At 38.1% G+C, this 25,328-nt stretch overlaps 1 protein-coding gene across 1 annotated transcript in view; it reads right to left on the reverse strand.

Annotated features, from left to right (window-relative positions):
- The window catches only part of NSF (N-ethylmaleimide sensitive factor, vesicle fusing ATPase), a 133,944-nt gene extending 108,696 nt beyond the window's left edge, over positions 1-25,248 (reverse strand). Inside the window, exons 1-4 of the mRNA XM_033090520.1 lie at positions 25,132-25,248; positions 7,923-8,008; positions 5,953-6,052; positions 3,601-3,640 (exon numbers count right to left, since the gene is read on the reverse strand). Of these exons, the coding sequence (XP_032946411.1) occupies positions 3,601-3,640; positions 5,953-6,052; positions 7,923-8,008; positions 25,132-25,143 (238 nt within the window). The 5' untranslated portion in view covers positions 25,144-25,248. The remainder of the gene's footprint in view (positions 1-3,600; positions 3,641-5,952; positions 6,053-7,922; positions 8,009-25,131) is intronic.
- Positions 25,249-25,328: the final 80 nt, after the last annotated feature.

Below are 25,328 nucleotides of genomic sequence, written 5' to 3' on the forward strand. Positions count from 1 at the left end.
TAATCATAATATGGAATACCGTATAGCAATTTTAAAAACTTGATGTATATTTAATAAAGGTGGATGGCCCATTAAAACATAATATTGAGTGAAAAAAGTATATTGCAGAAAGATTTGTATAGCATGATCCCATTTTGTGCATGAAAGACTCCAAAACAATTCCATGTCATAATGCATATACAGGTACAGGTGTACCATCCTTGTACCAAGAAATCTGAATAAGTGTATTAAAATATTATTATTGACTATAGTTTTCAAGTACATTTTAATTTAGGGTCAATGTTCTTAAATAGAAAAGAACAAGCTACGACAACAATTTCAAATACTATTGGCGGTAAGTACCGTGGACAGAGTCACAGGCAGCACCATGGACAGCGCCGCCATCAGTCCCCTGCCCCACCCCCCCAAAGAGACAGGTGCCCTGAAGATTTCATACAGGAGGAGCAAAGAAGGGTGAGAAGGTTGAAAATGTTTTCTTATTTTCTGGCTAATATCAATTTAATGTCAAAGATTAATAAAAACATTTTTATACACAAAAATATAATTTATAGCCAACGCTTTGAATAAACTTAGACATCACAATGACAGGTTTACTACAATGGTCAAACACATATGTTAATTGAACATCAGTCTGCGATACTTAAAATATGGCATTTCCCGATGAAGAGAAGACAAAATGATTCTTTTGGAAGACTCCTCAGAGTAAAATCACTGACTTGACTAAAAAATTCTCACCTTAGCGACAGAAGTCCTGCTCCAGAATCTCTTCATTAGCACTCCTCTTCACACCACATCTCCTACCCAACCTCTGCCTACATCTCTCCTTACGTGGAACCAGCTTTCTACCTTTATGGCCGCATCATCCACATCACTCAGGCCCGCACACCCTTCCTTCCAAGCTTACTTTACCTGAGTCCCACCTGATCACTTGGTTTTACAATTGTGCCCATTAAGTCTGTTTGATTCACTGTTTAAAGAACTGACTTTACAATCAAGATAAAGCATTTCTGGTAGCAGGAGCATGCTTTAAACATGATTTAAGCCACAAAACACATTTCTCAATTCATCAAGATTTATAACCTTCAATGTTTATACCTTTTCACAACAGAATTTATCTATATTGAAAGTTAAATTTAAACACACTCTTAATTAATCCTGTATTTAGAAAAACAAGTTTAAGACAAAATTAGAAACCTAAGCTATATACAAATACATTTTCTCATTAGATTAACAAGTGTTCATTTTTATTTTTGCCAATGTCTGCAAATAGGGGACCCTGGCTTCATGCACTGACCTACTTCCCTTTGGGGCTGAACTCCTGCACTGTCTCAGCTTTTCACTATGTTTCAGATGAGAAGGTAACAGTTAATGGAATTGCTTTTATCAGTGTTTCCCAAAATATGGCTGGTAAGAACCACTTAAGGATGATTGTTAAAAACATAGATTCATGACTCAGACTCCCCAGGGGAAAAGCCTGGGAAGCTCTTTTTAAAAAACAAACTCCCCAGGTGTTTCTTTCAGGCAAGTTTGGAAAGCACTTGTATTTTCTTTCCTTCCCCTACTGTGAAGGTGACATGAAATTATCTGACAAGATTCATACTCCATTTTCCCAACTTTGCCACACTGCCAGAGAAACAATCCAGTTTTTGCTTATAATCCACAAGTGGCTTAGTCCTATTTCCCCCTGAAGTCATAAATTGCTTTCTGTGCCCTTCCCCGGTGAACTACTGATGACTTTATAATACGTTTCACTTTAAAAAGTGCATCGTATTGCCACACTTTCTTCTCCTTAACCTAAATCTGACTTACCTTTCTAAACACAGAGGAAACATATCTTGGTATACAGTAAAATGTAATCAGCAAATAATAGCAATTATTCCTTTTCAACATAACCTAAACGTTTACAACATTTTTTTCCATAGCCATAATTTCACAAAATCCTATTCAACTTAATAACCTCCAAGGAATTCATTCCCCTTGATTCCTGCATTCTCCCCACTCCTCACTATATTCCACATGGACATTATAATCCTTTTCTAAAGGTATAATTTTGATAGGCTCATTCAGAAATTCTCAGTAGCTCTCAACTGTCTTTGTGTAAAATCCAAAATTTGCAGTATGTACTGCTAGGCCCTCCCCCAACTACATACTCTACTCCCACCGATACAATCCATTCAGGCAAACATACTTCCTGTAATTTGCTTGCTCCCAACTCAACGCCTTTTATTTATATTGTTTCTCACCTTAAAAGCCTTTATTCCTTGTCTCTACCATGTAATGTTTCCCCCCTACTTCATAATCATGCTCAAAACTCCAGTGCCTAATTTACAATTGCATCAAAAAACAAAAACAAAAAAGCCACCTAGGAATAAATTTAGCCAAGGAAGTAAAAGACCTGTACTCAGAAAATTATAAGACACTGAGGAGAGAAATGAAAGAAGATACAAATAAATGGAAGCATATACCGCACTCATGGAGAGGAAGAATTAACAGTTAAAATGTCTGTACTACCCAAAGCAATCTATAGATCCAATGCAATCCTTATCAAAATGTCAATGACATTTTTCACAGAACTAGAACAAATAATCCTAAAATTTATATGGAACCACAAAAGACCCCGCATAGCCACAGTAATCTTGAGAAAGAAGAACAAAGCTAGAGGTATCACGCTACCTGACATCAAACTACTACAAGGCTCACAGTAATCAAAACAGCATGGTATTGGCATAAAAAGAGACACATAGATCAATGGAACAGAACAGAGACCCAGAAATAAACCCATGCCTATATGGTCATTTAATCGATGACAAAGGAAGCAAAAATATGCATTGGGGTAAAGACAGCCTATTCAATAAATGGTGCTGGGAAAACTGGACAGATACATGCAAAAAAATGAAACTGGACCACCTTTTTACTCCACATGCAAGAATAAACTCAAAATGGCTTAAAGACTTAAATGTAAGACCCCAAACCATAAAACTCCTAGAAGAACACATAGGCAGTAAACTCTCGGACATTATCTTTAGCAAATTTTTACTGATTTATCTCCTCAAGCAAAGGAAACAAAAGAAACAATACACAAATGGGACTACATGTGTGTATTTACACACAAAGTTTTTGCACAGCAAAGGAACCATCAACAAACGAAAAGACATCCTATTAAACGGGAGAAGATATTCGCCAGTGATACATCTGATAGGGGGTTAATACCCAAAATTTATAAAAACTCCAGTGCCTAGAAAAATTTCTCTGGCTAATTTTCCAGTCTCTGATCAATCCATTCACTCCTGTTCTACGTATCTTAGCACTTTTACACAGAGCTCTGAATGGTACAAAGAATTTTTACAAAGAAATTACCTTGTACATATTCTGTGAGCTATGAATGTGCAGATATTGTTTCCCCATTAGACTGCAATTTCCAGGCAGACTAGCAGGCAGATGAAGAGGTAAGGATATAGGTACTATAACTATTTACTTTCCATTCTCAGATATCTCATCAGTAATATGAATATGATGAATGTTTAATAGCCTAACAACCAGTAACAGAAAATTTCCATAAGTATGAGAAAATCTATCTCAGGCAACTAAAAATATACCTACCTTCTATATCTTGCCCAATAGAAAGTCCAGCCCATTTTCGCTGTAAAATAAAAGAGAAAAAAAAATCAAAATTAAAGAAATGAGGAATTTCTATGAATTTCAGGAACACATTCAAAGACCAAAACATGGTGTGCTGTTACGTGTTGAATTGTGTCCCACAAAAAGACATGTCGAAGGCTCAGCCCTGGTACCTGTGAATGTGACTGTGTTCAGAAATGAGATCTGTGCAGATGCAACCAAATTAGGGTGAGCCCTAAGCCAATATGACTGGCATCCTTATAAGAGAAGACACACACAGACAACCACGGGAAGGTCATGTGACATTGGAGGCAGGGACTGCAGTGATACATCTACCAGTCGAGGAACACCAAGGATTGCTGGCAACACCAGGAGCTACTAAGCATGGACCGGATTCTTCCCTGAGGCCTTCAGAGAGAGCACGGCCCTGCTGACACCTTGAGTTCAGAGTTCTAGCCTCCAGAACTGTGAGAGAATCCATTTCTGTTGCTGCAAGCCACTCAGTTCGTGGTACTTTGTCACAGCAGTCTAAGGAAACTTACATGCTACAGTTTATATCTGAACATTAATCCCAAAACATAAAAGGTTTGTCTTTTTATAGTAAAGCCAGCAACACTGAGTAGATGTTCCTTTGCATATAACATAATGCTCCTGAAAACCTTCGTAGTAGGATATTTCAGTGCCCTAAATGTACTATGGTTAGTTATACTGTTTGTTACAGTATCACAAAAAGAAAGATACTCTAGTCGTAAAAACTAAATTAAAATGGGTCTGATAATCTCTACTGGAACCCAAGCAGGGATTCAAATCATTAGGTGGTCACGACTCATCTTTGTGTACTAGCCAAAGGATTTTCAGGCATTTGCAACCAGCCTTTAGCTTCTCCTCGGGTCCTGACTAGTTACACTGGCAATAATGGATAGAGGTAGGCCAGATTGTGTTTAGGTAGGAATTTGCGACTGGCTTGGTATATTCAAAATTAGGAATTACTGTAACACTCCAAAGAACATTGAGAAAAATAATCTCTGGCTGAAAATCAATAGGTTGTTTACTCATCTGAACATTGTGGTTTTGTGGTAGATAGTTAAGAGGATGCTGAATTTTAAAAATGGGCAACATCAAGTGCTCTCCCTTCCCGCTTTCTCACCAGACGTCACTTCCCCCTCCTCTCTGCCCATCACACCCCTCTTCTGTATTATCCCATCCCACTTGCAGCCAACCTGAAACTCAGCAGCATGCTGGGTAAGCCCAGACTTGGGTCACAGAGCAGCCTCAGGCAGTTCTGTAGTTCAATCCAGAGACAGCCTCAAAGGATGATAATAACACTACCAATTGTATGGAGTTGTTTTGAGAACTGAATGAGCGAACACATGCAAAAGTACTTAGAATCGTATCTGGCCTATAGTAAGGGAATTGGGGAAATTCTTTTTAATAGCAGGAAGACAAGGAGAAATAGTCAGAAACCCCATTTCTGACCACCAGAATCCCAGATAGAGCTCAGGGAAAGCTGGCAAACCCTGGAATATCCCAAACCTTTGATCTACAGAAACAAATGTGGAAAGTAGTCCTGATGACGGAGAGGCATTCAAACAGAGAAAAGGGAAATGGTGAGTGAAGATTTCCCATCATTTTGAGAGCTTCAAGAGATCTTTAATAGTTCCCCAAAACCCAAGAGTTTGATTGATCTCTTTCCCTAACCCTCCAGGGGAGTAAATCAGTGCTTATTAGCATACTAGAGGAGGCAGGGGAATATTTACCATTGGACTTTGGGATCAGCAGTACAGACGAGATGGTAAGGCGGGAAGGATACAGACAAGTGCTTGTGTGCTCCCAGGTTATGTACTATGTGCCTGGGGCAGCGCTATGCACACTTCCCTCCACAGAATTCACCAACAGCTAAGAATGTAACCGTCATCCTTCCAGTCCCTACAGGAGCCCAGCTAGTTAGGTTGCACCGGGGTAACAACGACTCACCTCATATTCTTTAGTCTGACATAACTGCATTTAAAAAAAATCACTAAGAATTTTTCCAAGTAAAGGCTATTTTTATATCTTTTCTGTGACCCTGGCAGTTAACATTAAAATAGCTTGACACCTTATCTGATAGCTACCTGATATTGCTGCAGAATTTTTAAAAATTAGAAAAAATTCAAGGCAATAAAAGGCAGACACAGTAAAATTGGCAATTAGGAATATATCTTTAAATTCCATATATTACCTAGATGTTTTTCTTCGATGTGAATCAATACAGTTATAGGGTGATACTTGCTTTAAATGAATTGATTCTTCTATGACTTTCAAGAAGAGAAGAGAAACAGTGAACATCTGCATTACCTGGGGTAAGCTGAACGCAATGCTCCCTGGAACCACTGAAGGGTGGGTCCTCAGGGTAAAGGTGTATCTGTGGCTGGGAGAGGTCCTCACAATCACGTGCCTAAAGACAGAAACAAAGTCAGTCCTTCCTGTCAAAGAGCCGAACACCACCATTGCCAAACGTGTTCATTTCCAACAACGAAGGCTGGATGTGACCAGGGAGAAACAAGGCATATATAAGAGTCCTGAAGGAACAGGACTGCAAATTTCATTTCTAAAAAAGGTCAGCAATTCAACATGTTGTCCAGGCATAAGGAGTGCCTTCAGGCCAAACACACATCAAGCAGAATCAGGACCAAGTTCAAGAGAGTACACACTCGTACCATCCAAAATATCAACTTTATTACATTTCCAGTTTACATAAAACCTATGACAGTGATTTAGAGCCCTTAATATTAAGTAAAACTTAAATGAATTTCCTCTCCTGAGAATTATTTCACATCCTAAATAGAATAAAGGGATGAGAACCAAAGATAGAAGAGCCAGGATATAACAGTCAAAAAAAAAGTTAGTTTTTAGGACTAGTCTTTAAATCTCTCTGCAGACTCCCTCACAACAGGTTGAAAAAGTAATAATCTGTAAAATTCAAAAGATGGTAAAAATGAAAAATTTTCACAAAATATATCAGCTTTCATACAGATATCAATATTTACTATTTCAAAGCATTTTGTGCTAATTCCCCCTGCTCAGAAATTACCCATAAACAGGTATCAACTCATGATAATCTTTTACACCAAGAAACTACCAAGAACTGTGTGTAAGATAGAAGCTTCAGACTGTTAGGCAACAGCATTCTTTTTTAAAATTATCTTTTAGAATGCTATACTTTTTAAGTAGTAATGATTAATGTTTCTATACATATCATTTTGCCACTAGAATACAAGTTCCTTATATCTACTATATTTTAAGTAACTCCATCATGAGTATAGTGAACATTTGACACATGTAAAAGAATTCCATAAACAAATTCTCACACTGATTATCTACACTCCAGTTTACATGTAGAAAGTTCTATGTTCCAATTAGCATCAGAGAATTTTTAGGACTGAAACCAATATTAATACAATCACATAGTATAGCCCCTTACACCGAAGCTGAAAACCAAAAATGATTAGCAATCCTAACTCTGTGAAACTCACGTATTTCAGATTGCTTTAAACAGAACAAAAACAGAGAGAAGCTCAGCTCAGTTAAAATCTTGCTTCTTTGCTCCTTACTGCTCTGGTTTGCCTTGTGGTACAGCTCCTCATCTCCTTACCTCTACCAACCTCAGAAGCACTTGGATGGCACTGAACCTGACAGCAGAGTCTTTGAAAGTTCCGGCAGTGGGTGACATGAGTCAGTTAAAATAAATGACAATGCAAAATGCGTGTGAAGATTCTACATTCGTTGTGCATCTTCCAATTGTCATGTCTTTTAGATTATCATCGCAGTAGTGATCAAATTAGCTAATATTTATTGAGGACTTATTAACGTGCAAGGCACCATCCTACGTGCTTTATTTGTATAACTATCTTCACAACTACCCTGAGGAAGATATCATCCCCATTTTACAGATTAGGGCATAGAGACAGAGATGGCAAACAACTTATCCATGGTCACCCAGTCTGTAGACAGAGCCAGAATCCAAATTTAGACAATCTGAATCAGAGCCAAAAACCCAATGATTGCATTATATATGTTTCATATAACCAGTTGATAAAAAGTAAGTTATATATAAAAAGCTATGTATAATTTTAAAAACATTATAGTTATCAAAATTTAACACAGTAAAGACTGATATATATAACTCTTACTCATCTCTTTCATTTTCTAACTCAGCAAGGGGAATAATAAAATATTATTCTCAAATTTACCAAAAAATAAGGGCTCTTTAGAAGTTTCTAAAATACCACCTAGCAGGTTAGAAGAGAACAAAGTTAGAGACTCACTGGCCAGACTGGAAATCTTTTTCATTCACAACTGCACAGTTGGTTAAAGATAATTCATCCGTAGGACATCTCGCAGCTTGCATACTCTATAAAAATCAATGATTAGGAAATAAAATTCAGTCATCTTTTACCACCTTAAAGAACAGTTTATACCTTCCTGTCCTCTATTCCTCATCACCTGTTGTAAACATCTGCTGTTTTTAACTCCCAGCATCCCTTCCTTTGTGATAATAGCAAACCCTTCGTTTGGGAAACTGTTCCCTCCCCATTCCACAGGCTTTGGTGGGCAATCACAGCACCTGGACAACCACCGAGTCCACTCCACCCGTGGGATCCTATGTAGACAGGTAATAAGAGAACACAGGCATTCTCTCTTGCCTTGCCACCACATGAGATGAATAAAGTCTGGGTCATAAGTCTGCTTTCTGAATGAGACAGTATTTTTGCCCACGGTCACAGTTTGACCAGCCATCTGACAAAATGTACTGAGCTTTTTAGTTTCCCTACAAGCTTCTTTCTTTTACAGTAGTCCCCCTCCTTATCCATCTTTCACTTTCCACAATATCAGTTATCCATGGTCAACCACAGTCCGAAAATATTAAATGGAAAATTCCAAAAATAAGTAATTCGTAAGTTTTAAATTGCGTGCCACTTTGAGTAGTGTGAAGAAATCCCATGCCATCCCGCTCTGTCCCGCCCCAGATGTAAATCACTCCCTTTGCCCAGCGTATCCACACTGTATATGCCACCTGCTCATGAGACATCTCGCAGCCGTCTCGGTTATCAGATAGCTTATCAGACAGAGAAAGACACATGCACATACAATTTACTATAGTTTATTACAAGTGTTCTATTTTATTATTAGTTATTGTTAATCTCTTACTGTGCCTAATTTATAAATTAAACTTTATTACAGGTGTGTATGTATAAAAAAAAGTATATATAGGGTTCGGTACTATCTGCTATTTCAGGCATCCACTGGGGGTTCTTGGAACATACCCTCTGTGAATAAGGGGGGGACCACTGTCTATTCTTCCCTCTTCCCTAACTAGGAGCCCCTCGCCTGCCAACTCCTATTCATTTTACAAGTCTCAGCTCAGACATCACTTCTTCTGGAAGACATTCCTAGACACCTTACCCGCCCCACTAAACTGACAAAACCAACTTCAAATGCAAGCACCTGACTGTATTTTTATTTTATTGTCTGTTTATATGTTTGCATTGCATAAAAGACAGTAAACTTCCCAAGGACTAAGACTATATCTTGCACCAGGTTTTGGTTTTCAAGGTTAGGATAGGGCCTGGCGTGCAGTGAGCGCTCATCAAACATTTGTCGAATAAACGAACTGTGGGTCAATACAAATCTATCTCAGCCGCAGAGTAAGCCAAAGAACATGCATCCGAAGGACATTTCAAGCTTATTTAGGAAGTGCCATAATTAAAATTATCTAATAGTTCAAAATTACACAGAACTGATATAGCTCAAGTGATTTTTTAAAATTATAAAACGCTAAGTTAACCTTTTTATTTATAAACTTGTTTACATGTCAAAGAGGTGGTGCCCTTCAAGAGAGAGTGAAAACATCTTTAGAAGTCATCTGGCTAGCCAACTAAAGCAGATGCTGTGAGCAAAAGGCTTCCCTACTGGACTCTAGAAGCATCTGTGTTTTTATGGTAAGCCAAGCAGGGTACCTCGTTTTTCTCATCAAAATATACGTCCCTATAAATAGTAGCTGTTTACTTACCACAGGAAAATTCCACTGTTTTTCTGACACTGACCTTGCGTCTAGGAAACAATAATAAAAGCCCAGCCACTGTAACCAGGTAGCTATCAAGAAATGAAAATCCAAAACTGACGGGCAATTTTATATAAATGTAGTAATCTGAGTAACCAGAACATTTAGCTGAAGGCTGTAAAAATGTTTTCATAAACAACTTGAAATATAAAAAACTCTTCATTGCTGCTCAAAAAGTATGAAAATCTCAACAAATCTTTAAAGGCAACTGCAGTGAAAGTAATTATATCATTGCTTATTTGAAAGCCTTTAAAGTGCAGAAAGAGAATGTGCTTCTCTCCACAAAAAAAATGGGGGGATTTAACCAGGATTCCTCTGGGTAACGTTATACAGTTTTTGAATTTAAATAACATACTTTCATCCAAAGGTCCACTTTAAAAATTGGATTGTTTAAGTCTGTGAGTTATTGTTTACCAAAGAATTTAGCAGGGCAAAATAAAGAGAGAAAAACAAAGCGTGCAGTAGCTGACTCAAAGGGCTCACGCGCAGTAACTGGCCCCTACCCCAACTAACTACAACACTCGGAGTCACTGGTTCTTCCTTCCTCTGTGACACTTTGGGCCTTGGTTACCTCTCTCAATATTGTAAGGGTAGCACGAACTCCAAATTAACCTAGAAGTTTAATATAATTATCAGCAAAATCCCAATGGGTCGTTCGTAAATTCGATCTAAACTGCAACTGGCAAAGCAAATACAGCAGGGGACATGGGAGGAAAATTTTTTTTTTTAATTTGTGAAAGTAGCCAAGAAAAATTTCAGAAAGAGTGAGGGGGACTGGCCCTACTGGACATAAAAATGTGCCATAGACCATAATTAAAACTATGTGGTATTGCTACAGAAACAAATAGTTCAGTGGAGTACAACAAACGACCCAAAAATAAAACCAGATACACATAGAACTTCATACAGTATATGAGATTTATAGTCAGCGGGGGAAAGCTGAAATGGTGTTGAGAAACTTATCCATTTGGGGTTGGGGAGGGTGTTAGTAATAATAGCTAATATGTTTTGAGAGCTTATTATGTGCCAAGCATCATTTTAAGAGCTTTAGAGCAGAAAGCATCCCAGCCCACAATTCTCTTATTGCCAAAATCTAAATAACATTATTTGCCTCATTCTAGTTAACATTTTTGTTTCCTATAACTCACCAAAAAAGTACTTCTCCCTAAATGATTTTCTAAATAACATTTATTTGCCTCACTCTAGTTAACATTCTAAATAGTGCATACCTAGGAGCGAAAAATATTCTAATTTTAAGGTGACTAGACTGAAGATTCCGTTTTCATCCTATAGCCATCTCCAATTTGATTCAAGCACATAACGCAGCTCCATTTCACCACATTCAAGAACCACGACATTCTATTCTGAACCTTACAGAAGCATCTCAAAGCACATATCTCAAATGTATCGGAGGTAGAGTCCTTCATCTGTAGGTTTGATCCCAAGCCATCTATCCGGCCTTTGCTCTTTCCATCCTGAGTCACTGCCAGCGAGCCTCTCTTCCCAGAGGCATGTCCAAGCCTCTCAGTGACTTAAAAAGCAAAAATCCCTTAACTCTACTGTTACCTCCGATTATCAACCTTTTCTCTGTTCGCTTCCCAACCAAATTTCTCAAGTCTCTCTTCCCTGCCTCCCACTTTCTCATCCTATAGCAATCTTCTTCAACCATCCTTTGATATTTTCCCCAGCAACCACCTGACGGTCATCACTGACTCCCAAGTTGCCAACGACATTGTAACTGCCCGATTCAGTGGTGTCTCTCTCTCCTCCGCGTTCACTCTCGTGTCTCGCTGTCCTCCTCAGCTCGGTTAATACCATCATTATCCTTTCAAGTCACTCAAATTCACAATTTCAGGGTCATTCTTTACTTCACCACCTAACCCACCCAACACACACATTTGGGGGGCAAGACCTATTAATTCTACCTCTACATTTGCATTTGATTCCTCCCTTTCATCCTCACAACTGCTAATCTAGTTCAGCCCACATCACCTCTTTCCAAAACAAAACAAAACAAAAACAACAATAACCTAATTAGTTTCCCTGACTTCTAATTTCCCTTCTCCAATTCAGTCTTCCCTCTGGCACCAGACATGACCTAAAACCAAAACTGTGATTTCTAAATAATAAAACCCACACTCCTTAGCATGATACTTACACCCACTTATGCAGGCCTATCCTCGTTTTTCTGCGTCATCTACCTCAATGTCCCACCCTGACGCCAGGTACTCCATATTCCAGCTCCAAGCCTTTGTTCACACTATTCCTTTTGCCTGTATTTCCTATTCCAAACCCCTTCCACCTATGAAAATCTTACCCATCTTGTGAAGCCAAGTTTATGAAACTCCCTGGTCCCTAGTAAGAGTGAATATCTCCTGTATCTCCTTTATTTGTGCTTCTTCAACAGTTGTATCACTATTTATCACCAGCTGTCTTACACTATTTAGTTGAGTACCATGAGTCTAAGCTGTGATAATGCCTGTGCCATCCAATGAATTTGCAATATGTTAGTTGAACTTTTTATTAGCATTTTTTGAGATATACTTCTGCTATGGTCTGAATGTCTGTGTCTCCCCAAAATTCACCACTTGGGCATATGTTGAAAACTTAATGCCCAAGGTGGTATTAGGAGGTGGGGTCTTTGAAAGGTGATTAGGTCATGAGGCAGAGCCCTCAGGAATCGGTTTAGTGCCCTTAAAAAAGAGTCCCCAGAGAGCTAGCTCACCCCTTCCACCACGTGAGGACACAGCGAGAAGTCTGCGACCCCAAAGAGGGCCCTCACTCAACCATGCTGACATCTTCATCTTGGACTGCTGCCCTCCAGAACTGAGATACATTTCTGTTGTTGATAAGCAACCCAGTTCAGGTATTTTGTTATAGCAGCCTGACTAGACTGAGACAACTTCTATAACATAAAATTCACCATTTTAAAGTATACACTCCAGTGGCCTCTAGTATATTCACTATGTAGAGCAATCATCACACTATCAAATTCTAGAACATTTCCCGCACTCCAAAAAGAAACCCTGTACCATTAACAGTTAGTCCCAATACTCACCTCCCTTCCTTCCCTGGCAACCACTAGTCTACTGTCTGGATTTGTCTATTCTGGGCATTCCATATAAACAGAAACATACAATCTGCTGTCTTTGTGACTGGCTTCTTTCACATAGCACAGTGCTTTAAAGACCATCTATGTTGTAACACATGACAGTACTTCTCTCCTTTTTATGGCTGGCTTATATTCCATCGCATGGATATATCACATGTGTATTTATCTATTCACCAGCTGATGGACACTGGTTATTCCCACTCTTGGCTATTATGAATAATGATGCTATGAACATCCATGTACAAGTTTATGCATGAACATATATTTTTCAACTCACCTGGTTATATACCCAGGAGTAGAATTGTTGGGTCCTTATGTTTAACTTTTTGAAGAACTACCAAACTGTTTTCCACAATGGCTGCACCTTTTACACCCCCACCAGCAGTGTTGAGGGGTCCAATTTCTCCACATCACCACAACTTTTTTTTTTAACTATAGCATCCTAGTGGGTGTCAAGTTGTGTCATTGTGATTTTGATTTACATTTCCCTAATGACTATAATATTGAGCATCTTTTAACGTGCTATGGGTCATTTGCACATCTTTTTTGGAGAAATGTCTATTCAAATCCTTTGGCCATTTTAAAATCAGGTTGTCTTTTTATTGTTGAGTTTTTTACATATGTAAAGATTCTTTACATATTCTGGATACTAGACCCTTAGCAGACACATGCTTTGCAAGTATTCTCTCCTTCTGTAGGTTGTCTTTTCACTTTCTCGATAGTGTCGTTTGATACATGAAAGTTTTAAATTTTGATGAAGTCCAATATATTTTTTTCTTTGATTGCTTGTGCTTTTTGTGTCATCTCTTAAAAAAAATCAGTTTAATCCAAGGTCACGCAGATTTTCACCTATGTTTCCTTCTAAGAATTTTATAATTTAGATTTTTGATCCATTCTGAGTTAATTTTGTATATGGTGTGAGGTAGGGGTCCAAATTTATTCTTTTGCATATAGATATCCAGTTGTCCTGGTATCATTCGTTAAAAATACTATTCTTTCCTCATGGAATATTCTTGGCACCCTTGTTGAAAATCACTTGACTGATAAGAGTATGGCTTTATTTCTGAACTCTCAGTTCCATTCCATTGGTTTATATGATTATCCTTATGCCACTGCCACATCATCCATCTTGTTTCCTCCACCTCTGTAGTAAGTGTTGTAATCAGGAAGTGTGTCCTTCAATTTTGTTCTCTCTTTTCAAGGCTGTTGTGGCTAAAATAGCTTTGTAACTCTATCTGAATTGTAGGACCAACTTGTCCATTTCTGGAAAAAGGCAGTTGGAATTTTGAGAGGATTTTATTACATTTATAGATCAATTTGGGGAGTATGGCTACATTAATAATATTAAATCTTCCAGTCCACGAACAAAAGATGTTTTCCATTTATTTAGATCTTTAATCTCTTTTGGCATGTTTTATAGTTTTCAGTATACAAGTCTTATACTTCTTTTGGTTAAATTTATTCATAAGTATTCTACTCTTTTGATGCTATTGCAAATGAAATTGTTTTCTTAATTTCATTTTCAGGCATTTGTTGCTAGTGTATGGAAATGCAACTGATTTTTGTATATTGATCTTGTATCCTGTAACTTCGCTGGATTCATTTATTAGCTCTAATAGTTTTTCTTTTTTTTTTTTTGGTAAATTCTTTAGGATTTTCTACATATAAGATCATGTCATCCACAAACAGAATGCCTTTTCAATCTGAATGCCTTTCTTCTTCTTTTTTTTCTTACTTAACCACCCTACCTAGAACCTCCAATATAGTAATGAATTGCAGTTCTGAGAGCAGACATCCTTATCTCATTCTTGATCTTAGAGAGGAGAGCTTTCAGTGTTCACTAGTAAGTATGATGCTTAACTTGCTCCAATTCATAACTTGCTCTGAGAATCTAACAAGAAAAGATCTGTGAAGGTGTTTTCAAAACTGTAAAATACCATTCAAGATATTCTTACTTAGTACCTTAGTGCTGTTCTTACTCTGAAAAGTTTACTCCAAATGTTAAAAAAATCAAAACAATGCTTGTGAGTCTCTCTTTTTTTTTAAATTCCCAACATCCTGATAAAAGTTTGGCACTTGTGTTCTTTTGAAGGGAGAAGAATCTTTGGAAAAGGAATCAGAACAAAGATCCAAGGTCTAGAGCCTCTCCTCAGTCCCTGTGGACTCTTCCCTTAGCAAGACTCAAGGCATTCAGGAAAGCAGAAAGTAGAGATACAAGACCAGCAAGAAGCAAGAGGCAGCATGGTACAAAGGAAAGAACACAAGATTTAATGCAAGAAATTGGCTGTGATTCCAGTTGTTCAGAAGCAAAAAAAAAGACACCTAAAAATATTGCATCTAACGAACTTCACATCTTCAAAGCTACAAAACCTACTGACTTACAGCCATAAGTCTGCACTGTACTTATCTAAATTGAGGATGTTCATCTGAGTCACTATAATTAAACATAATATGCTAATTATTCATGATGTAAGAGCTTATAGTATTGAGAGGTTTCTCATTTAATTTAATAAATTCAGCTTGATAATAAATATAAGCACAATATAATGGTATTATTTATATTTTTTATTTAGAAATAATTGTTTACCAATAATTGAGTCAAAAATTGGCTGTTGGAAGGTAAAAAGGAATTACTACCCTACTCTGTTTAATGGAATGAGTATTTAATATCTATCTATAATGTCCCAGGCACTGTGCTCTGTGCATATGCTCAGTTAACAACGAAGCCCCGACTACTTTTATATTTCTTGAATACTGAATAAGAATAAAATATAAACTATATGTAAGCTATAAAACACCATGAAATAAATACCATGTAGCTACCACCCAGTTTAAGAAAAAAAACATAACCATTTCTTTAAATCAACTCTTTATTAAAGAAAAACATACATACAGGAAAGTGCATATGTTATAAGTATTTGGCTCTAGAATTTCTAAAAAGTAAACACACCCAAGGTAACCAACACCCCGTTGCAGAAAGAGAACATCACCAGCATTCCACACTGAGCACCCCACCGCCCCCCAGGTCACTAACCCTTCACTCCCAACCACAGATAACCGCTATCTTGTTTCTATCCCCAAAGATAGAAGTCATAGATCAGTTTTGCCTGTTTTTGAAAACTTTATATGAGTGGAATCCTACAGCATGTATTATTTTGTGTCTGACTTCTACCCTCAATATTATGACTGTGAGACCCATCCATGTTGTTGCATGTAACAATAGTTCAGTCATTTTCATTGCTTCTTATAGTATATAATTATATGAATATACCACAATTATTTATTCATTTAACTTGTTTTTAGTTTTTAATTATGAATACTGCTGCTATTAACATGTTTGTACATGTCTTTTGAATAATATACGAGTATGTATGCATTTCTAAAGAATATATTCTCACCACCCCTCCCAGCCTCCAGTAGAATTGCTAGGTCACAGGCATACATGACATATGTTCAGCTTTAGGGAATTTTGCTTAATGTGTATAGTGTAGTGTTTTGATATAAGTATACTTTGTGTAATCATTACTACGATCAAGCTAATTAACATATCCATCACCTCACGTAGTTACCATTTTGTGTGTGTGGTGAGAATACTCAAGATCTACTCTCTTAGCAAATTTCAAGTATACAATACATTATTATTAACTATAGTTGCGATGCTCTCTAGCATTTTAAACTGTTTCTATGGGAAGGTCAGTCTGGGTACCAATGCCCTATACTGCAGGAAATAACTATGCTTTCTTAAATGTCTGAAAATTGGATACAGATGAAGGTATTAAAGGGAAGAAAAGTCAATAACCCTGACATTTAGAAACAAGGCTGAGTATATACATTTGGAAAGAAGTCTGGAAAAAATATCTTCAACAATTTATAAGGAACTTGAGCACACCTGGAGAACTCTTAAAAGAGATTGCACGAGCCCCCCCTCCAGACTTTCTCATTTAATCAGTTTGGGGTGGGGTGGGGCCTGAGAATTTGCATTTCGAACAAGTTCTCAGGTGATGATAATTAGCTGGTCTGCAGTCCACTCTGAGAATCACTGTACTGAGGAGAAATAACTTCATAAAAACAGAATTACTGACGGGTTCATTTCCCTCAACAATACCAGAGAAAAATATCTCTTCTATTTTTTGGAAAAGGCTTCAGGGATGCTCTTGGTCCATTTTATCATTTAACTTGGTAAATATAATTAAGTTTATTTTTTGGTGAGTAGTAAATTGATGAGTAGTACATTGACTGGAAGGCAATATATACAGAAAACAGTTCTCAGACTCAGTATCTGCAGGTGAAGAAAAGGGAATGTACTGGAGTCCAGCAGTCAAGTTATCTCTGTGCTATCTTATTAATGATTTAGGTAACAGAATAAACAACGGCAGAGTATTCAATAACTTGGCAGAGAATATAACATTAAAATGCAAACTACAGGCATTGTCCAAAAATGATTATTAAGGTATTCAGAAATAAATGTTTATTCATTAACCCAAAAATCATTAATATTTCCACGCCAGGCTCTGTTCTAAACAGTGAGAACTAAGTCTGCTATCATCTCCCAACATTTTGTTAACGTTATTCTCTAGGAGAAAAGGAACTAGGACAACTAAAAAATTTTAATCCCCCAACACAGATGTTCTTTGGAAGACCCAGAATTAGTGATAATTACTATTTTCATTGCTTGTCAAACCAAGTAAGAAAATGTTCAGATGCACATAACACTAAACACCTTACAATTTAAGAAAATCTACTTGTGAAACACTAAAATGCTCTTTATTACTTAATGATTTTAAAAATAAATGAATGTTGGATTTCAAAAATGACAAGTTATTTCTTAACTTAAATTAATAATTTTCCCATTTTCTCCATTACCACGATCTACATGGTTAATGCAGAATACATCAGAACTTTAGCACTTCATTCTGAATTTAGCAAAGGACCAAAATATCCTGCATTACTCATAAACAGCTGATGCAAATTCATTTGGTTTCAAATCTATAGAGCACAAAGCTGTGATAAATTATTGGCATTTTTTTGGCTTAATGTCAAAAAAAAAGGAAAAGAAACTCAGCTTTTTAGAGTAATTCAGCTGAATTTTATTGAAAAAATGTAGGTCAAAATCAATAGCAATCGATAAATTTAAATTTAAAAATAAAGATAATTTTTTTTAAAGGAGAAAAGATTTAAGTTGCTCCTAAAATTCATACGGAAGGGGCCAAAAAACACCAAATGAAGAAAAATAAGGAGGGGACTCACCCTACCAGACAGCAAGAATAATTTTAAAGCTATGGCAATTAAAATAGTGGTGCTGGTACACATATACACAGAATAATGATCAAAACAGAGTCCAGACAGATCGGATATAAAACAAAGATAGCATACAAATCAGTGAGAAAAAGGATGGACTCAATTTAAATGATACTGGGACAACCGGTCATATATATGGAAAAGATAAAATTAGCTTCCTAATTCACACCAAACAAAAATAAATTCCAGATGAATTAACTACCAAAATGTGGAAAAAGCAAAACTTTAAACCTTTTAGAAGAAAATTTTTCTGACTTCAACGTGGGGAAAAATTTCCTTAAAAACACACAAATATACTAATCATAGAGGGGGGAAATGAGTAATTACAAGTATAATAAAAGTTAAATCTAAAACTTTATAAACATGAAATAATTACCACTGTCTGGGAGAATCTCTTTGCAACTAACAAAGGATGAGAATCCAAAGCATACCCTCCAACCACCCCCCCAAAAAAAGGAAAACTCTACAAATCCATTTTCTAAAAAATGCTAACAGCCCCACAGAAAAAAATGAGCAAAGGATATACAAAGGTAATTACAGAAGAGAAAATCCCAATGACTAATATGTAAAATGCTCAATCTCACTAGTAACGAGGGGGAAAAAAAGCAATTTTTTCCCCCTTTTTTTTTTAAGGAGGGCGCAGCTCACAGTGGCCCATGCGGGAATCGAATCAGCAACCTTGGTGTTAGGAAAAAAGCAAATTTAAACAATGAGATTGCTTTACACCTCTCATATTGTATAAATTAAAATGCCTATGATATTAAGTGCTGTAGAGGACCTGAGTAGCAGGCACTCCTATTCTGCAGCTAAGAGTGCGCACTGATATAACTGAGATAAATAACTCATCCCCCAGCAATTCGATGGAGCAATTCTACACAGGGTATATGTATGTCTCTAACACATACCCTAAAGAAACCCTTACATATGTATGTAAGGAGGCATATACAAGAATGTGCACTCCACAAAAAATAAATTGGAAACCACTTAAATTGTTCTCTGATAAGCAAACAGATTAATTGTGGTATAGTCACAGAATAGAATACTACAGAGTAAACAGAATTAACTGGTGCTCTATATGTCAACATGACTAAATCTCAAATGTCATTTTAAATGAAAAATGCAGGTTGCAGAAGGAAATATACAATATTAATTTAACACCATTACGCACATTTAAAAAAACACCCTAAACAATATATTTTTGATGGGCACAAACATATGTAGACATAAACAGAAAGGATCTATACCAACTTTAGGACAGTGGTTATTTCTGGGAAAGGTTAGTGGAACCAAGAAGGGATACAAAGAGGATTCAACTGGATCTGTAATGTTTTATTTGTAAAAATTAAAAGATCTGAAGCAAATACCAAAATATGTTAACGCTACTTAAATCTGGATAGTGAGTGTGTATATATATATATATATATATATATATATATATATATATATAATTTGCTGTACTTTTCATCATACATGAACTCTCTTAAAGTGTGTATGAATTTTAAATGCACAGAGCCTCTAGAAACAGTTATAGTCACACGAGGAGTATTTACTTTTCATCATAAAAAATAAGTAGGAAATTAGAAATTTAGAGATTAAACAAATCACCAGGAAACTGAAGAGAGTGTAAAGTAGGCCTCAGAATGAATGCAAGGATATTAATACTGAAGTATGAAAAGGATCTCATTAAGAGATTATTACCTAAAATACCCAGAGTAAATACCCTTAAGAACAGCATTATGCAAGTGTCTAGTGTATTGCCAATGCAGATGTTTGCAAAGGTTCACTGTTCTGCCAGTTCAAGAATTTGCAACAGAAAAATAACATACTTTCACCTCACACCTTTGCACCTTGATTTTAAATACTTGAAAATACATCCATGTTAAGCATAAATTCTTCTGGGTTTCAGAAAGAAGAAGCTATTTTATAGTGCTGTAAAGAGTTCAATCTTTTTTTCTAAAATATATTGCATTTGAAGATACTTTCAATAATCTCCACTAACGTAATACACAAAAGCAATAACTATTGCATATAAGATTGCAGAAATATGATATGTGTTGGATAGCAAAATTGATTTAGAAAATGAGACTACGAGACATTTATATTATTTGTTTTGATTTGTGGTACTGCACCTGAGCTCTCTCCAATTTACAACATGTGCTCCAAAACTTCATCTCAAGGTTGGTTATTTGGTAAAGACGTCATTCACTCATAAAATGTTATAAATCAGTACGTTTCTGAACTAAGCTACAAAAGCTTCTTCAATATACTACCTGATGCTAAAATATTCTAGCCTGTCTAGTCAAAACAGTGGATTAAATAAATTTTGCCTCTAACATTTTTCTACACTCCTTTTAATTCCTAAGAGTTCTTTCCCTTAGATTCCTATTTAACATCTTCTTACCTGTCTTCACGACAAATCACCTCAATGAGGTGTAAGAACTTAGGAAGAAAGTGATCCATTGGTTTATTTGTATTAACGTATGCATATTTTCAGAAAAGGACTGCTCAATCTCCAGTAAGTGAGATTTCTGGCAATTTTAAAAGACAGATTACAAAAAAATTCAGGTAATGCAGAAAGGCTTTCCTGTTCTCTTTTTTAGTAGTGGAAGGGTGGTGACAGTATAAGGGCCTATATAACACACCACCAAATAGAGTAGCTTTAGTAAGGAGCCTCTTCCTCCCTAGAGCCAACTCTCCTAAGCTAGTAAGGTTGCATTCAGATTCTTTCTTTACTTCTGATTCCATGATTCCAGAGCAGCCATTGCATGAGAATTCTGAAAGACGGTGTGGCGGCCTAGGGCAGGGGTAGCCATCCGTATGTGGAGTTCGTTTTAAATAAGAGTCCATATTCAATGTAAGCAGTAAGAATAACTCTAGAATCTGCTTTATTACTAGGAAAAATTTAGAACAGCTGGAAAAAACTTATTGCCTAATTGAATCTTTTTGAAAAGCCAAAGGGAACCAGATAAGTTTAAATCAATAGATCATTTTATTGTAAAAATGTATCCAACTTACCATTCCTTATTTTTTTCTCATATAGGAAATACACTGAAACAATAACGACAAAAATTATTTTATTTTAGGTTCTTTCCTTTTCAGATTATAGGCTTCAAGATATTTTAGGGATTCATCAAGTTCTGATGCCCTCGATGCATACACTGAATAACATCATACATTTTATTCTGCAGCCAATTTTCCAGATGAACTAAATATGATGCTTTCTTTTTTGGCCAGAAAAAGCAAAGGACAAGATATACTATAGGTAACTAATGTTATCAATGGCAAAAATCAGTGATACAACACACACACACACACAACGTCAATTACAGTGACTATAAATACCATTTACAAGATGATGTCAGAATGCCAAAATTAACTACACTAACCAAAAGCAATAACAATTCGAAATGGCTTTTGCTCCCACTAAAAAGGAAATGCAGAACCCATTTTAAGACTATTACAACAAGGCTAACTCTATTTTCAAAATCTGACAGGTAGTTACTAGAAAATTATGGCTATCAGAAGAAATGATAAGACAATCAGGGATGGGCCAAAGGGGTTCGGATTTTCCAAAAGGTAGAAGGTAGTTTTTGAAAATTAAACTTTGACAGCGATCTCCAAAAAGTTCTAGGTAAGGTACTACACCCAAAGTGTACTGCTGTGTGTCAGCCTAGAGGAGGTCTCTAGCAGCGTGCTCAAGCGCAATTTCCGACCCTGTCTTATTCTGCTGTGTATCAATGACTTGAACGTAGACAGAGAAGTCATGAAAACAAAACTGGAAGAGAGAGCTGCTATGTTGCGTAACATGAAAAAAAATCAAGACTCAAGAAGACCTTCCACAAGAGCAGGTATGCCCTGACCTAAAAAAAAACCACAAAAAACAAATGACCTGTAAAGGGGATAAGGTCTTACATTTAGGTTCAATAAAACAAATATATAATACCTAAAATGAGGGGAGGGCTAATTTTAAAAGAACATAAGAGTTTTAATTGACTGTAAGCGCAGTATGAGCCAAGAGTTACTAGAGAAAAAGAGCAAACACAATTTTACTCTGTATTAATAGTGGTAGTGTCTAGCTCATGGAAACACAGTTCAGTATATCCTTCACTAATCACTGTTGTCCACTCAGCACATCTTAGAAGAAACATCTACAAAACAGAGGGAGGGAATATGTAACCTGTCTTCAAATATCTGAGGAGCTATCATGTGGAAAAGGAATTGTGTTTAGTTCTATGTAGCTAAGTCTGAACAGTAGAAATATCTATGTATAAAAGTTACATGGAACTCCATATAAAAAAGATCTTAACATGACAGTAAAATGAGCTAGCTTTATGGAAGGCGATGCACCCCCATCACTGGAGTATTCAAAGAGAGATTAGATTCATTTTCAACAAAAATGTGCTGAGCACCTAGGTCCCAGGCAGTTTGCAAAGCACAGATGATGACAGTGAATCAAAAACTCACATGGTCTCTGCTTTACTGGAAGGGAAATTCTAATAATAGGGGCAAGTAATCACACTAATAAATTTAAAATGTCAAACAGATAAATCTCTAAGAAAAGAAATACAGTTCAAGAGCATAATTCAAAGGATCCGGACTTGTAACGTGGGATCAGAACAGGCTTCCCTTGAGTAGCTGAGTGATCTGTGAGGAGGGAACTGGTTGGGAGCAAAACATCACAAAGAAAGAAACAGCACATGAGAAGACCTGGTGCTAAGAGAAACCACTGTAGGTTCAAAGAACTGAAAGGCTTATAACCCGAGCATAGAGAGTAAGGAGGGAAATAGAGAAGCAGGGGCAGAGCCACAAAGGACCTTGCAGGCCCGGTTACAGATCTGGTCTTCTCCCAAAAGTACCGGCATGCTCTTGAGGGAGGGGTTTAACGGACATGGGAGGAATAATCGATGTGGAGAATAACGTATGGAGACCACGCAGGAGCTTCCCGCAGTAGTTCATACCAGAAATGATAGTCGTGTGGGAAAAGGAAGTGAAAATGAAGACTTCAGAGGGGTGGACAGATTGGAGATGTTTAGAATGTTAAAATGACAGAACCCAAGTGACCAGCCCAGTGGCTGACGTGGGTACAGGATAAAGCAGCAATGCCCCAAGCCAGATTCTTTGACCTCAGTACCTTTCTTTGGGGTGGGGGAGGAATAGAACTCAGTGCTGATGTCACTGGGGGATGTGATGAAGAGGTATAAAGAATGACACCCCACCCCAGGTTTCTAGCCTATATAGTGGATGGACGGTGGTGCCATTCGCTGACATAGGAAACACAGGAAAAGCACTCATTAGGTGGGCTAACATAATGGGTTTGGATTTGAACAAGCTGAATTTGACATGCCTTCATTTCGAATAGGCAGTCTGACATACTGAGCTGGAACTTAAAGGATAGGTCTGGATTGGGAGTAAAATATTAAGAAACATTGACATATAGATCGTTGAAGCTGTGAGCTTAGACTAGATTGTCCGAGGAGAAAATAGTGTGAGGAGAGCCTTGAGGAATATCTGCATTGAATAACCGGGCAGAGGAGGGTGAGTCTGCAAAAGAGGTGTATGAGTAAAAACAGGCGCAAGATTTCACGGAAGCCATAAGAGGAGCGTTTTCCATGAAGGAGGCAATGGTCAACAATGCCACATGCGGTTGAGACATCAAGTATGACAAGGAATGAAAAATGTCAATTAAGTTTAGGGACACATGTCAATGGGATGACAGGGCCAGAAATCAGACTGTGGGGGGTTGAATGGAGAGTAGGTGGTAAACAAATGGGAGACAATAAGTGGAGGCAGTTCTGTCAACATCTCTGGCTGTAAAGTGGGAAGAGAATAGGTGACAGCTGTGGAAGTGGAGGAAGGGTTTGCTTTTAGTTGGAGCTTGAGTAAGAGGGAGCAGGTGAATACACAGGAGTGGGGTTCCTGAGGAGGTGGGAAAAGACAGAATCTGAAGCATAGGTGGAGGGAATAGCCATAGATAAAAAGGAGAGGCTATGGGGAAAAGGAAGAGAAAGGTCGAAATAAACGACCTTCAAGGTCTCTTCTCATTCTGGAATCTCATGACAATTTCCTTTAGGTAGGACATTTGTATATATGCATAAATCTATGCAAACTTATTCAAATATTCTAGCATAATCAGTCAAGCCCATCCCTATCCCCTAATGACGCAGGTTAATGTCCCCAGGTTTATGACGAGTGTAGTCTCTGGACGGATCCATCCCTCAGAGAGCTTTTAGCTCAACGCACACTGCAGTACAGCGCTGAACCAGCCCTATCTCCCCTCGCCAAAGCCCATACTACACCGCGATCTTACAAGCTAAAGGAGGAAGTAAAATTTAAAACCCTGAAACTATAACATATCCTGCTGCATTCGAAGTGACTGTCATTCATAAAAGCAAAACGCGACACCCCAAATCCCCACTGCAAGCTGAAGGCATTCCTGTCTGATCCAAGAGTGGCGATCCCCCAGATGGCCGGGGTTTAACACTAAGTCATTTGCACTCCTTCCTCCTTTCCCAAGACCTTTTATTGTGAAGAACCAGAAATGGGTTCCTAATGATCCTTCCCACAGCTCTCGCCCCAAAGCAGCAGTCGGAGCCCCCGCAGTTATTTCCGAGGCTGCACCTAATAAGCCCCCGCAAGGGGGTACTGAGAAACCCCCAGAGTCCATCAGACGGGGCTGGGACGGCCACAATCCTGCGGCCGCCTTGAGGGACGAGAGTTACAGCCCCAAGGGATGGAAAAGGAGAATTAAAGGAGACGCGAGAGATCCGGAAAGCCAGGGATTCACCTCCCCTGGAGCTTTCTTGGGGGGATGGAGTGTATGAGGAGGGCTATTCCCCTGCCACCGCTCCCCCTTCTCGCCCTCAAGCCCTTCTCTGCCCTGCCGCCCCCTCCAACAAGCCATTTGCTCAGACCCACTCCTCCTCTCCTGGGGCCGTCTGAACCTCCGAGTGCCCGCAAGCCCGGCGCCCCCGCCTCTAGCCGCGGCTCGCGAGCCGGCACTCACCCGGCCCGCCATCTTCGCGGACACGTCCGACTTCGCCGCTGCTGCTCGGCTCTATGCAAAGCCCGCCCCCGCCGCGCGCGCGCCCGCCGCCCGGCCTCGCGCAGGCGCGCAGCCCCCGTAATGCTGCGCGCGCGCCCGGCCGCGTCCCCGCAGGGCGCGTGCGGGCGCGGCGGCCGCCAGGGGTGGGTGGGGCGGGG

The sequence above is a fragment of the Rhinolophus ferrumequinum genome, chromosome 21 (genome assembly GCF_004115265.2).
Source record: "Rhinolophus ferrumequinum isolate MPI-CBG mRhiFer1 chromosome 21, mRhiFer1_v1.p, whole genome shotgun sequence".
Classification (NCBI taxonomy): Eukaryota; Metazoa; Chordata; class Mammalia; order Chiroptera; family Rhinolophidae; genus Rhinolophus; species Rhinolophus ferrumequinum.